We start from the raw sequence: 13510 nt of genomic DNA on the forward strand, positions 1-13510 counted from the left end.
TCTGACCCTCATTCCCAGGAGCTGCTCAGAGCTTCACAGCCAGGAGAGTGCTCCCACAGCATGGGAGCTGTGCTCTGGGAGAAGCTGGTACTGCTTCCTGCAGTGACATTCCAGACTTTGGATGCGGATCTCAAGCAGCGGCAGCCCCACACCTCAGTGACTCCAGTGGAGTTTCCTTTGTTCCCTAAGGTGCTCCCTAAGGTGTAGTGACAGCCCTGGGAATGAGGATGAGATCTGACATGGCACTGGGAAGGAGACTGTGCTCCTTTAAGCCTTCACCTGTCTGCAGCTATGAAATAAAGGGAATATATTCCTGATTGGAACACCTACTTCTTCCACACGCTCTCCTGAAGTCAGTAAAAGTGGCACCAGGAGCAAGCCTTGGAAAACAGGATCCAGCAAGAACTGGGCAAGTCAAATCAAGTGGCTGGGCAGGGAAGAGGCAGGCACTGGCCACTGAACCACCCCCATCCAGGAGGGAATTTCAGCCAGAAGGGCCTGGAGAGCACCAGGAGGAGGGCGAGCAGGTACAGACTCCAGCAATTCCATTTTGTCCTGTTTTCCAAAGTTTGTCTCCCTTGTGTGAGGCATCTCTGCAACAGTCTGGCATCAGCCACATGCTACCTTCTTTCTCTTGCTGGATTAACACCCTCAGTCAAGGCAGAAAAAGCAGGAAAAGTACAAAAATCCCAGCAGTGCCATTTGCTAATGACATCAGAGAACCAAACTGGTGAGGAAAGCTCCTGAATGACAGGAGTGGCAAGGCCTGACCATGGAAACACACTTTTAAAGGAATCATCAGCAGCTCAGCTGCCAGGGACGGAGATGACACAGAATTCCCAAAAAGGGAAGGCAGAGACGTTTATTCTGGCAATGCCACTGCACCTCACCTGAGCACAAAGCATTGGTGAAAGACACCCACCCCCTCAAGTGTACGCACACACCCACTAACCAGGAATCCCGGGAAAACCCTTGGATGGAGCAAACACTCCCTCTGCTGCAGATGAGGAGGGGCAGAGGGAAGCAGGGCTATGGGGAGGAAGAGGATTTGGGGAAGAAGATTTGGGGAATGCTGCCTCAGGCTGCTGCAGGGGCAGGGGGAGAGGGCAGCAGGACAGGCTGTGTCCCCTAAGGCCAAGACCCCTTGGATCCTGCACTAGGATCCCACCCTCCTGCAGCAGCTGGAGGCAGGAGGGATCAGGAGTGATCCATCCCCCCAGGACAGAGCTCTGGAATCAGGGATCAGAGTCACTCGTGCCAGCAGAGGGAAAGCTTGGCTCGAGCACCAAAGGGTCACACAGCCAAAGGCCACGTCCTCGTCCTCCTGCTCGCCACATCCCAGGCTGCTCCTGCTCCTGCTCTGCCCACCCACCCCTCCATGGATTCAGTACAGTCAGTGCTCTGAGTGCTGCCAGCCTCAGGAGCAGCAGGAATCACTCTCTCCTCTATGTCAGGATGTCGTGGGCTTGGTGCTCCACCAGCATCTCCATGCTCCGCACGTCCGTGCACCAGAACTCCAGGCGATCCTTCATCCCCTTGATCTGCAAGGCAAGGCCACAGGGACAGAGTGCCTCAGCTCCTGGGAATGCCCACAGGCTCCTTCTCACACCTGAGAGTTCACACCATCCCTCAGAGCCCCACACACTGAGACAGGGAGATGCCCCATCCCTGGAAGTGTTTCAGGCCAGGTTGGATGGGGCTTGGAACAACCTGCTCTAGTGGAAGGTGTCCCTGCCCACGGATGGGCTTTAAGGTCCCTCCCAACCCAAACCATCCTGAGACTCTGGGATTAACAGCTTCTACCAGCTGGGCTAAACTGAAATGCACCAAAGGAATTGTCTGCAGCTGGAATTCCAGGCACTGATTTTTGGGTTTGAAGGTAAAGACACCCTGCACAGTCTCCTTAAGTGTTACAAGGATGAACTTGAGAAGCTCAATAGCTCCACTGTATCTTGGACTTCTCTCTTCCTAAGAGGAATGTGCCTCCTACATCCCTGAAACTCCCAGAGGTTGTTTCATGCATTTAGGAATGAGGCCTGGATTCTTCTGGAAAACACAGCCATGGCTTCTGTGTTCCATGATGCTTGTGTGGCTTTCACAAGGGACATGCCAGCCCTGTCCTGTCCCACGTCCTGGAAGGTTTCTGGGTTAAACACCCCGGGGGCAAAGCCAAGCCCCCAAGGAGGCTCATTCCCAAGCCATGACTAATCCTGGCTCTGGTGTCACTCCCAGGTCACCTCTCCCTGGCCCATCTGGAGCTGGTGGCCATTACCTGCTGCAGGTCCAGCACCCGTGGCTGCACCCATGTCATGTGCACCCTCTTGTCCACCTCGTCGATGCTGCCCTTCACCAGCCCCACTGAGAGAGCCTTCATCACCAGCAGCTCCACCTGGGGACACAGAGAGTCCTGGGAAATGACCCAGATCACCCCATTTTCCCCTTGAGATGAATAAAACTTGGCATCTTCACGTGAGAGCCCCTCAGAATCCAGGGCAGCAGCTCTCACAGCTGTCCCCTTTCAGGTGACAGAACTGCCTTGAGACTCAGCACCTCGGCAAAGAGGAGTTTTTCTCCCTAAAACTTTTCCCTAAAACTGAATTTTAGGGATTTTTTAGTTCTTTTTCCCCTAAAAAAAAAAAAGTATAGTTAATTTTCTTTTCTCTGAAATCCAAGGAAGAACAAGGCAATTGGAAAAAGCCAAAAGAGCCCAACTGTCCCCAAGCAGCAGGTGGGAGTTGGTCTCTTCTCCCAGGGACCAAGTAACAGGACAAGAGGAAACAGCCTCAAGATGCACCAGGGGAGGTTCAGGTGGAAAATCAGGAAGAGTTTCTTCATGGGAAGGGCTGTCAGACATTGGAAGGGGCTACCCTGGGAGGTGTTGAAGTCCCCATCCCTAGAGGTGTCAAAGGAATGACTGGATGTGGCTCATTTGGGCACAGGTTGGACTCGATGATCTCGGAGCTTTTTTCCAGCCTAAATGATTCTGGGATTCTGTGTGGTTCAGGTCTATCCAGGCACTCTCAGAGCTCCAGAACCTGGATATTACCAAGGGTGTCTAACCCCAAACTCACCTCATTGACGGTGACTTTGGCACTCTTGGCAATCTCCTCGAAGGTGAGCTGGCGGTGGTTGGCTGGGCGGGTGAAAGTCATCTGGATCCAGGGAACAAACCAAAAAAACAACCCCCACAGGGTTTCAGGGATTCCCACAGCTCACAGAGCCTCCCCCAAGCTGCTCTGCCCAGTCTCACTCTGCACAGGCAACTGCATTCCTCATACTTAATCAAAATAAGTCAAACAACGGGTATGGTGAAAACAGAGCCTTTCAGTGACAGGAAGGGACTGTTTCAGATTATCCATCAGGGAAAGGACCCTCAGTCCTTGGGAAACAAAGATGTTGAACTGTGTTCTAAAGTCTTCTTTTGGCCTGGAACATACTGCAGACACCATCCCTGAAGGATTGCTCTCCCCCTCTTCCATATCACAGAATGAACATCTTTCACTACCCCAGGCTCCTCCAAGCCCTGTCCAGCCTGGTCTTGGACACTTCCAGGGATGGGATAGTCACAGCTTCTCTGGCCAGCCTGTGCCAGGGCCTCACCACCCCCAGAGGGAAGATATTCTTCCCAATATCCCACCTTCTGTCAGAGAAGCCACTTCCCCGCGTCGTGGCACTCCACCCAAGAGCCCCTCTGGACCTAGGGACAAGCAGCCCAGCACGAGGTGTTTTCCCTCATGGCACCTGCCTGTGGCTCCATCTACAGGTCAAATCCACACTGAAATTCCTGTATCCAGGAGTTCCTGCAGGTGAGTGACCAGACACACTGAGCACATCCCAACTCACCTCCATGAGACACAACAGCTGGATCTTCTGCAGCAGGAGCGCTTCGTTTGCAGCCAGGTCGGGCTGTGAGGGGGAAAAAGGCACCAAATCAGGTCAGGATTACATTTTCTCCCCATCCTGGGGCAGAACAGCTTTACATACAGGAATAAATCCCTGGGAGGGTTAATTTAGGAGGAAGGAAGTCACCACAGCCCACCCACCAGCCAGGAATGGCTCCAGAAAACAGTCCAAGTGCCAGTGAACTCACAAATCCATTGCTATGCCAGTGATTCCTGGTGTAGCCAGTGCAGGTAACATCCAGCATCACTGTTTCCTCCCACACTTCCCAGAACAGGAAGGAAAACCACTGTTTTCCACTGGAAGAACTCCAGAGGGAGGCCAAAAGAAAACTAATTATGTGTATCAAGATGGAATAACCACTCCTAGGCTCCGATCAGAGTTGTACCAGTGCTCCAGAGCCATGAATGAGACAAAGCTGATTAAGAAGAAGTCCACAGACTCCAAGTGTCAGGTGGAAATCCCAAGCCTGGGCCTTCAGCAGTCCCAGAGCCCTCACCTGCTGCCCCCAGGCCGACTTGAGGGCCTGGAAGGTCTCCACATTGCCGCTGTTGAAGGCGAAGAGGGTGTCAATGAGCCACTGCCGGTCTGTGCTGCGCAGGGACTCCAGCACGGGGTGCATCAGCTGCAGGGGACAGGCAGGAAGGTGTCAGCAGGGGAAAACCAGCTCCTGGGGCTCCAGGGATGAAGGGATGTGGCAGCACTCACCAGCTCCCCAAAGTTGTAGACGCCTTCTCCCAGCAGCCCGGCCAGCCCCAGGGTGAAGGCTCTCTCCTGCTGCTCTGATACTGGAAGAAAAAAACAAAACAAAAATAATTTGGATCAAAAAATACCCAAACCAAAACCACTACGGATAAAAAACACCCTAACCAAAAATAATTGGGATGACGACAAAACCCAAGCCAGAAATAATTTGGATAAAGCACCACTTTAAGCTCCATCAAGCCATCCCTCACCTACATTAAACTATTCCCAGCCCTCATCTTCCCCCATGGTGCCTGAAATCAGGAGCCTGCAGTAACCACAGCACAAAAGGGCTGCTTTTTGAATCTAGAGTGAAGATTTTTGGGAATTGGAACAAACTTGTCCTTCTGGCAGGGGCATTGCCCCTTTTCCTCCCAGTACAACTCAGGAGCAGGTCCTCAGGGGTCACTCCTCAGTCCAGCCAGACCTCAGATCCACCACAGCACGGCCAAAATGAAACGGAGGGAAAACCTCAGCCAGGGCACTTATTTGGGTTGGGGGGGATGAAGCAGAACATGGAAGGTGGGATTTGCCCTGGACAGGAGTTACCTGGCAGGTCCTTGACCTCGATGCAGCCCAGGAAGCGCAGTGCATCCTTGTAGTAGGCGGCGTGGTTCCCCACGGTCTGGTAGTACTTGCTGGAGAGGTCGTAGAAGCGGCTGTGCACTGATGTCACCCCGGGCAGGGTGTTCAGCATCTCCTCCACCTCCTCGATGGTCTCCTGGGAAGGAAGGACAAGACCTGGCTGTTACAACTCCCAGCTCTGAGGATGGCAGCCTTCCCAAGGGATCCCCGGTGACATCCCGGGCAAAGCCACCATCGCTCCCACACCCTTCCCTATGAGGGTGCTGAGGCCCAGGCACAGGTTTCCCAGAGAAGCTGTGGCTGCCCCATCCCTGGCAGTGTCCAAGGCCAGGGTGGAGCAACCTGGGCTAGTGGAAGGTGCCCCTGCCCATGACTGGGTGATCTTCAAGATCCCTTCCAACTCAAACCATTCCAGGATTCCATCACCCAAACCCATCCCTCTGCATTTGCTCTAAGAGAACCAAAACTGCCCTGCCTGAAAAAATTTTGGGTTTAATAGATGGTTTTAAAACCAGCCTAGGATGACAAACCCCACGTGCTTCACTCAGGCAACAACACCACAGGTCACCATGAGCAGCTCCCACATCCTGGCAAGCTCAAAGGCTCCTCAGGGCTGGGTGCTGGAATAACCAAGGAATGTCACAGCACCCCAAAACTCCCCATCCCAGGCCACCCCTCACCTTGGTGACCTGCAGGTCCCCGATGTTGAGCTTGAGGGCCCCGATGGCTGTTTTGCACAGGATCACGGCCTCGTCGCTGCTCTTCACCTGCAGGGACAAAGGGACCTGTTCAGTGTCACCTGCAGCCAGGTGTGCTCCAGGGGCTGGACAAATGCCACTTGTGACCATATTCCTGCATTCAAATCCCCGTGGAAAGGTGCTGCTCTCCAGCACAGGTGACACACATGCCAGTGACTCTTGGCCCGCTCAGAGGCAAAACTGACCAAGAGCAACTTCCAACATACCTTTTCCCGGGTCTTCTCCAGAAAAGTCAGGGCCACATTGGGATCTGGAGTAGAGGAAAAAACAGATTTAAATGAGCAGCTCTCATGGAGTTAAATCTCGCCTACCAAGCCACCTCTGACAGGATTCCTGATGGCTGGAATATGGGTTTTCCACGGTGAACCCTCAGCCTGCAGCAGCTGCTGCCAGGTAAGCTGGGCTTTTCCTCACCAACCACCTCTCCAGGGAAGCTGTGGACTTCCTACCCCAGGAATCAACAATACCTTAAGCTTTGTAAGCCAGCACTTTCCCTTCCCGAGGCAGCAGAATCACAACAACTTCCCATCCAAGACTGACCCATCCCTGGCCACGTTCCAGGGGGTCACAACAGGACAGGGAAGAGGGGAGGACACGCACCTGTCATCTGCCGCACCACGTGCAGGATAATCTCCACCAGGGACAGGGGGTTCACCCTGCAGGGAGCAGCTCAGAGTCAGCACGGGTCCCCCAAGCCCCCCAGGTGACCCCCAAGCCCTCCCAGTAACTCACCTGTGCTCAAACTCGCTGATGAAGTTCTCGTAGAGCTGCAGGGACAAGGACAGGGACGCTCATGGCAAAGGACACCCCGGTTCAGAGCTCCTCACCATGTTTCCTCTCTATTCCAGCTCATTTGAACATCCCTGGAACTGCTGGACAGGGCTCTGAGCCCTGGGCTAGTGGCAAGTGTCCCTTCCAGGGAGGGTGGAACATGATCCTCGAGGTCTCTTCCAACCCACACCATTCAAATCCCTAAATCCTATGATTTTTTCCAGAAAATAGGGCATCCCATACAGAAATTCCAGCACTGTTCAGAACCCAGAACTGCTCTTTTTATTTAATTGTATCCCGATAGGCTTCTTCCAGTGAACACCCATCCCGCACTTGCAAACCTCTTGCTAAAATATGGAATGGAAAAAAAAAAATCTCCCTGCAACTTCTAAACATAAAAATTTTAGCTAAGTGAAGTAAAGAATCACCGTGAAGATTCTGAACCCAAGACATTTAACTTTAGTGGAATTTCCACACTGTCACCAGTGCAAACACCCCAGGAGCTGAGCCCACCCAGGTCAGTAATCCTCCAAGACAATTAGGAAAGAGAGAGTCCGCAGGCTGAGTTTTTCCTGGTACAAAAAGCCCGGAAAGCTGGGAAGAGTCCGCTCACCTTGATGAGCCCATCTCCCTGGGCGAAGCAGGGGTCCTGCACGAAGTCCAGCACCTGCAGAGTGAGCTGGTGCCACAGCCTGGGGACACAGAACAGCCCCGTGAGCCCAACGCCGCCAAACCGTGCCACAGCCCGGGACGTGCCGAGCAGGGACTGACGAGGGCGCGGAGCGGGGGCGACCCGGGGGGGCTGGGACCCCCTGACAGGGGCAAACACCGCCGAGTCACCTCCCGGGCGACTAACGGGATGCGGGCCCAGCCGGGCTCCTCAGCCGGGCGGGCCCGGCCGCGCTGGGCTCCGGGACCCGGGGCGGGCGATCCCCCCGCACCCCGTCCCCGCTCACTTCTTGTTGTAGAGCTCCTCGAGGCGGTGCCACACGGCGGCCTGGCCCGGCCCCGCGCTCTGGCTCTGCTGCAGGAAGCCCGGCACGTCCTTCATGGCGGCGGCGGCGGGGCCCGGACGGAGCCGGGACCGGGGCCGGGACCGGGACGGGGCCGGACGGGACCGGAGCGAGGAGGCCGCGCCGTCCCCGCCGTGCGCACTCACTTCCGGCCGCGCGGGGCACGCCGGGTACCGTAACGCCCCGCGCCCGCCGCCGCCGCGCACTCGCTTCGCGCCGGTCCCGCCGCGCCCCGCGGTCGCCGCGGCAACGCCGCCGCGCCGCCAACCCCCGGGCCTTCCCCCGCCGCCTCTCCCCGCGCCCGCACCGCCGGACCGACCCCGGGCGGGGTGAGCGGCGGCGGGTGGCGGGAGCGCGGGCGCGCGCGCTCGCGGCAGTGCGGTAGCGGCGATGGAGCGCGGGGCGCGGGCGCTGCTGGCGGCCGGTGAGCGCCGGGGGCGGCGGGAGCCCCGGGACCCCCGGGCCGCCCCCAGCACCGCTCTGCTCTCTTGCAGCCTGGAGGAGCCTGTGGGAGCGCGGGCCCTGCCATGGCGGCAGCGCGGCACGGGCCGCCCGGGGCGGCGGGGACGGCAAGGGGCTGGCCGGCGGCGGAGCCGGGAGGTAGGTGGGGAATGCCCGGCTGGGGGCTGGAGCATCCCTGTGGGAAGGGGAGCATGGGAATCGGTGCTGGGATGGGATGTGCTCCCGTGATGGAGGATGTCCCGTCCCCGTCTAAGCAGGGACAGTGCTCTGGGAGCCGGGGCTGGCCTGGGAGCCCGGAGAGCAGGGAAAAGCTCAGTGTTTTTCCAAGACTGTGAGTCCAGCTCCCCGGGAACCCGGTCTGACAGGGCAGAGCCGTATCCTTGTGACGGCAGGGAAAGGCAGTGCGGTGTCACGTCCCTGGGAAGGCACTGTCACATCCCTCTGGCAGCAGGGTAAGGCAGGGTCACATCCCTGGGAAAGCAGAGCCACATCTCTGTGACAGCAGGGAAAGGCAGAGCAAGGACACCTCCCTAGGAAGTCAGTGTCACACATCCCAGGGAAGCCGTGTTACATCCCTTGGAAGGCAGAGCCACGTCCCTGTGACAGCAGGCTAAGCCAGAGCAGTGTTGCATCCCTGGGCAAGCAATGTCATGTCCCTGCAAAGGAACTGTCACATCCCAAGGAAGGCAGAGCTGACCACTCTGAGGCCTGGAAACACTTCCAGCTCTGTCCTTGCTCCTCGGGCTTGCCAAGCTCTCCTGGCTCTCCCCATGCCTCGTCTGGACTGTGCACAATGCCCTGCTCCAGCAGCACTAATTTTCTGGGAGAAGCTGTTCCCTGCTGATAATGACTGTTCCCGAACTGCTAATGACTGCTCCCAGATGATAATGGCTGTTCCCAGCCCAGCTGGGCACAGGGCTGTGATTCCTTTGGACAAGGACACACAGAGACCAAGGGAGGAACAGGGACGCGACAGTGTGCTCACCTGGGCAGGGTGACACATCACCCTGAGAGAAACTTGTTGAACTCAGGACACAGCAGGGTCTCCTGGATCCCAGAGGAGTGTAAATCAACACTGAGACTGGTGATTCCCATTGGGTCCAGTCTTGTGTCCATCCCTGTCCAAAAATACCCCCTCACAGGAATACTGGTGATTTGGTATTTTAGATCCACATCAGGAATTGCTGAGGGACATGTCTGCTCCAGAGTTTGGGTTGGACTAACAGCCAAGCTTTCTCCTAGTGAAGCCCGAGCACAATCCTGCCCAGAGAAGAGCTTTCTGTGGAATTTTTGGGTGATTTTCCCCCCCTGAACCAAAGTCACTGTCAGTTCTCTCAGTGCTGTGCTTCCCCCTGTGCTGAGCAGGATCCAAGGCTCCAGGCCCTTCTGTCTGAGCACAGCTGCCAAAGCCATTTTGGGCAGGTGGGGAGGTGATGAGGGGAAGCAGAAGCTCACCTTGAAGGACGTGGCCAAGCTGCTCCGGAAGAAGGAATGTCGGCGCGTGGTGGTGATGGCCGGTGCCGGGATCAGCACGCCCAGCGGCATCCCGGACTTCAGGTGATGCTTCCATCCTCTGTGTCCTTGGAGGGCTGAGTTCTTGTCCATGGAAAGGGTGATTAAACATTGGATGGGGCTGCCCAGGGAGGTGCTGGAGTCACCATCCCTGGAGGTGTCCGAGGAACGACTGGACACTCAGTGCTGTTGTTGACAAGGTGATGATGCATCACAGGCTGGACAGGTTGATGGTCTTGGAGGTCTCTTCCAACCTCATTGATCCTGGGATTCTGTCTCCAGCCCAGGTCCCACTGCAGCCCCTCTCAGCTTCCCCCTGTCCCCGCAGGTCCCCCGGGAGCGGCCTGTACAGCAACCTGGAGCAGTACGACATCCCCTACCCCGAGGCCATCTTTGAGCTCGGGTATTTCTTCGTTAACCCCAAGCCCTTCTTCACCCTGGCCAAGGAGCTCTATCCCGGCAACTACCGCCCCAATTCCGCCCACTATTTCCTGCGGCTGCTGCACGACAAGGGGCTGCTCCTGCGCCTCTACACCCAGAACATCGACGGGCTGGAGAGAGGTGAGCTCCCTCTTCCCATCTCCAGCAGCAGCACCAGGAGTTGAGGGAAGAAGCAGGACTGGGGAGATGCACACAGGGAGGCTCTGGCTCAGTCCTTTCCCACACTCTGTATTGCAGCGGCTGGGATTCCTCCTGACAGGCTGGTGGAAGCCCATGGCACCTTTGCCACTGCCACCTGTACAGTGTGTCAGAGGAACTTCCCCGGAGAGGACTTCAGGGTGAGTGGGCCCAGCCGGGCATCAACACAATTAACACAAGGAGGCATTAATTATTACAGCAATGACAGGTCCAAACCTGTTCTTTTGCCCTTGGGGACAAGAGGTTTATGGAGGGGACCAGGTTTGGGGTTGGGCATTGCTCTGAGGACATGTAGTGATTCTGAACCCCTGTGACAGGCAGGTTTGGGGCCTCTCCTTTCAGGGGGACAGGGTCCCTGTGACAGGCAGTTTTGGGGTCTCTCCCTTCAGGGAGATGTCATGGGGGACAGGATCCCTCGTTGCCCTGTCTGCACCGGAGTTGTCAAGCCTGACATCGTGTTCTTCGGCGAGCAGCTCCCACAGCGCTTCCTCCTGCACCTCACTGACTTCCCCATGGCAGACCTGCTCTTCGTCATCGGGACATCCCTGGAGGTCTGGGAATAAGGGAAACCCCTGGGAAAAACTCACATGGAAAACAGGGACTCCAGAGGGGAGAGAGGACTTAGAGAATGCGAGAAAATGGGTTAGGGAGGTGAAATTTGAGGTGGAGAGTAAGAAATAGGGTGGATGTGCTCTGAGAGACCCTCTGGAAACCAGTTGGGCACCTGGAGAGCTGAGGAAAAGCCACCAGGTAACTGGTGACACTGTGACCAGTTCAGAGCAGGGGTGGCTGAGTGGTTCCAAGCCGAGAGTGCCGGGAACTGGTGCCCCTGGCAGGGTGACTGTCCCTGTGCCCCCTGGGTTCCCCCCTCAGGTGGAGCCCTTTGCCAGCCTGGCCGGAGCCGTGCGCAGCTCCGTGCCCCGGGTGCTCATCAACCGGGAGCTCGTGGGCCCCTTCGCGTGGCAGCAGCGCCACAACGACGTGGCCCAGCTCGGGGACGTGGTCGGCGGCGTCGAGAAGCTGGTGGAGCTGCTGGGCTGGAACGATGAGATGCAAACACTGATCCAGAAGGAGAAAGAGAAGGTGGGAAGAGGCTCAGACCCCCAGCTCCCCCCTCAGCCCCTGCGTTCCCTGTGCTGGAGTTATGCACGGGAGCGGGTTTGTGCTTGCTGGGGTCACATTGCAGAGAAAAGTGCAAAAAAAACCCCATTCCAACCCAAACCTGAGTGCTGTTTCACAACCAGACAACCAGTGTGCCAGGGCAGAGCGCTGTGACTATGTCTGTGGGAAGACATGGATCTGCCAGTCCCAGGCAAGTTAGGAACATGGAAAAGGACAGGATTTGGGCTGAAAGCAGTGACCCTCTCAGGGACTGAAAAGCTTCCAGTTACATCACCTGGTGTGTGATTGGTTCTCAGGCAAACCCTGTAGCTGTAGCTGCAGGTGCAGATGCCAGGGGGTGGGAGTAACCAGACAGGAAATGCTCTTAGCCAGCAGTGCTGGGCTGTGAAGCAGCAGAGCCTCAACACAGAACTGGGATGTTCCACAGGGAGCACTTCCCGTGGCTGTGAGGGGCTGGAAACTCTCGCCCCTACAGTCCCTTCATGGCTGTGCTTCCACTTCCAGAGGTTCCTCTGGAGCAATAAGCAGTAGAGAGAGGGAAGGGAGGCTCCAGGTGTGCTGAGACCCAACCAGTGCTGCCGTGGCCAGACAGGGAGTGGGGTTCCTGCTCCATTTGGCAGTGATGAATCCTTAAATTGACTTTTTTCCCCACCATTCTCACATCTCCAACCCTCTGGGATCTTCAAAGAGTGAGAAATTGCAGGGGAACAAGTTTGTAATTACTTGGAGCTCAGTGCTGATGTTAATTACTACATTCCTTTAGACCACTGGGAGGTTTTTCCACATTTGACATCAAACACAGCTGTATTTTTTAGGCATACATTGTCCAAACGTGACTTCATAAAATCTGGCTTCAATATTCCAATTGTAACATCCAGATTGTTCTTACTTCCCCCAGATTATGCAGCAGGAATGAGTAGGAATTCTTAATCCTTTCGCTAGGTTTTTGATTTTTCAGTACCAACATTTTGGGGACCAGCCAGCCCTTGGCTTGATGTTTGTGCTGCTCTGAGTCCCTGAGGGATAAAGCTGGTGCAACTGTGATGGGGGGAAACCAGTTGCTTGGAGCAACCTGGACTAGTGGAAAGTGTCCCTGTCCATGGCCAGGAGTGGGACTGGATGAGCTTTAAGTTCCCTTCCAAGCCAAACCATCCTGGGATTCCAGGATTCTGTGGGGATGGTGCTGGGGCTGGAATGTTGGATGCTCCCTGGCAAGAACTGTGGTCTCTGTTTCCAGCTGGATGCCAAGGACAAGTAGGAGGGTGCTCCTGTCACCCCTCAGCACATCACTTGAGGATGTCCAGCCATGAGTGTCACCAGCAAGTGTCCGAGGGCCTGGGGGCTTGTGCCAGCACATCCAACGAGCTCTGTGTCTGTAAGTGGCTGTTTGGATCTCCTTCCTTCCAAGCCATCCATCCCAGAGCCCCTCAGAGGCACTGGTTCCGTGGAGCAGGAGCTGGAATGCCATGAAGGTCAGGCCAGGACAGACTGGAGAGTGTTTTCCAACTTCCACCCGCTGAGCATCCAGTTCTTGTCACAGCTCCTCCCCAGCCACTGTTCCCTTGGCCATGATCCTCAGCTGCTGCAGGCTGTGTTTAGTCTTCCATAAAATCTCTGCTAATCAGGGGACAAGCCAGGGGTGGGGGGGGAGCTGCCCCCCATTCCAGCTCAAGCTGCTGGGGAATTTTTGAATCACTGGAGTGTTAATTATTTAATAATAAAGAGACAATTCATTTCTGGATGTCACCTGAGGGGTTTTCTCTAAAGTCACACCTTCTGTCCCCACCACTGCTTTTTCCACCTCCTTTTTAGTACATTTTTCCCCTTCACACAAGTGCCTTTCCCTGCTGTAGATGCCATTCTGGGGGGTGGCAGTGTCACAGGGTGGCAGCCACGTCCTGCTCTGTCCCACAACACAATGCAGAGCCTTGTGGCACATCCACACTGGAAATGGTGGGGACTTAGTGCCCTGCTGCCCCCCAAAACAGAGCTCCATGATTCTAT

General features: G+C 56.0%; 2 protein-coding genes across 4 annotated transcripts; one reads left to right on the forward strand and one right to left on the reverse strand.

Moving 5' to 3' along the window:
- Positions 1 to 836: 836 nt before the first annotated feature.
- On the reverse strand, positions 837 to 7930 carry PSMD13 (proteasome 26S subunit, non-ATPase 13). Its single transcript, XM_053945934.1, has 13 exons — positions 7715 to 7930; positions 7372 to 7450; positions 6720 to 6754; positions 6588 to 6643; positions 6194 to 6237; positions 5910 to 5996; positions 5194 to 5365; positions 4609 to 4688; positions 4400 to 4525; positions 3844 to 3906; positions 3072 to 3152; positions 2273 to 2389; positions 837 to 1541 (listed from the first exon to the last, which is right to left on the reverse strand). Exons 1-13 carry the CDS (start codon positions 7807 to 7809, stop codon positions 1446 to 1448), a joined length of 1131 nt encoding a protein of 376 aa, XP_053801909.1. The 5' UTR covers positions 7810 to 7930; the 3' UTR covers positions 837 to 1445.
- Positions 7931 to 8004: 74 nt separating this feature from the next.
- SIRT3 (sirtuin 3) lies at positions 8005 to 13252 on the forward strand. 3 transcript variants are annotated; one of them, XM_053944498.1, is made up of 8 exons: positions 8005 to 8100; positions 8266 to 8371; positions 9599 to 9790; positions 10074 to 10306; positions 10424 to 10524; positions 10774 to 10935; positions 11258 to 11467; positions 12744 to 13252. In XM_053944498.1, exons 3-8 carry the CDS (start codon positions 9744 to 9746, stop codon positions 12762 to 12764), a joined length of 774 nt encoding a protein of 257 aa, XP_053800473.1. In that variant the 5' UTR covers positions 8005 to 8100; positions 8266 to 8371; positions 9599 to 9743; the 3' UTR covers positions 12765 to 13252. The 3 variants fall into 3 exon arrangements, with proteins under 3 accessions (XP_053800473.1, XP_053800471.1, XP_053800472.1); XM_053944496.1 differs by lacking the exon at positions 8005 to 8100 and adding an exon at positions 8113 to 8195; XM_053944497.1 differs by lacking the exons at positions 8005 to 8100; positions 10774 to 10935 and adding an exon at positions 8113 to 8195.
- Positions 13253 to 13510: the final 258 nt, after the last annotated feature.

Source organism: Vidua chalybeata, chromosome 6 (genome assembly GCF_026979565.1).
Source record: "Vidua chalybeata isolate OUT-0048 chromosome 6, bVidCha1 merged haplotype, whole genome shotgun sequence".
NCBI classification, from domain to species: domain Eukaryota; kingdom Metazoa; phylum Chordata; class Aves; order Passeriformes; family Viduidae; genus Vidua; species Vidua chalybeata.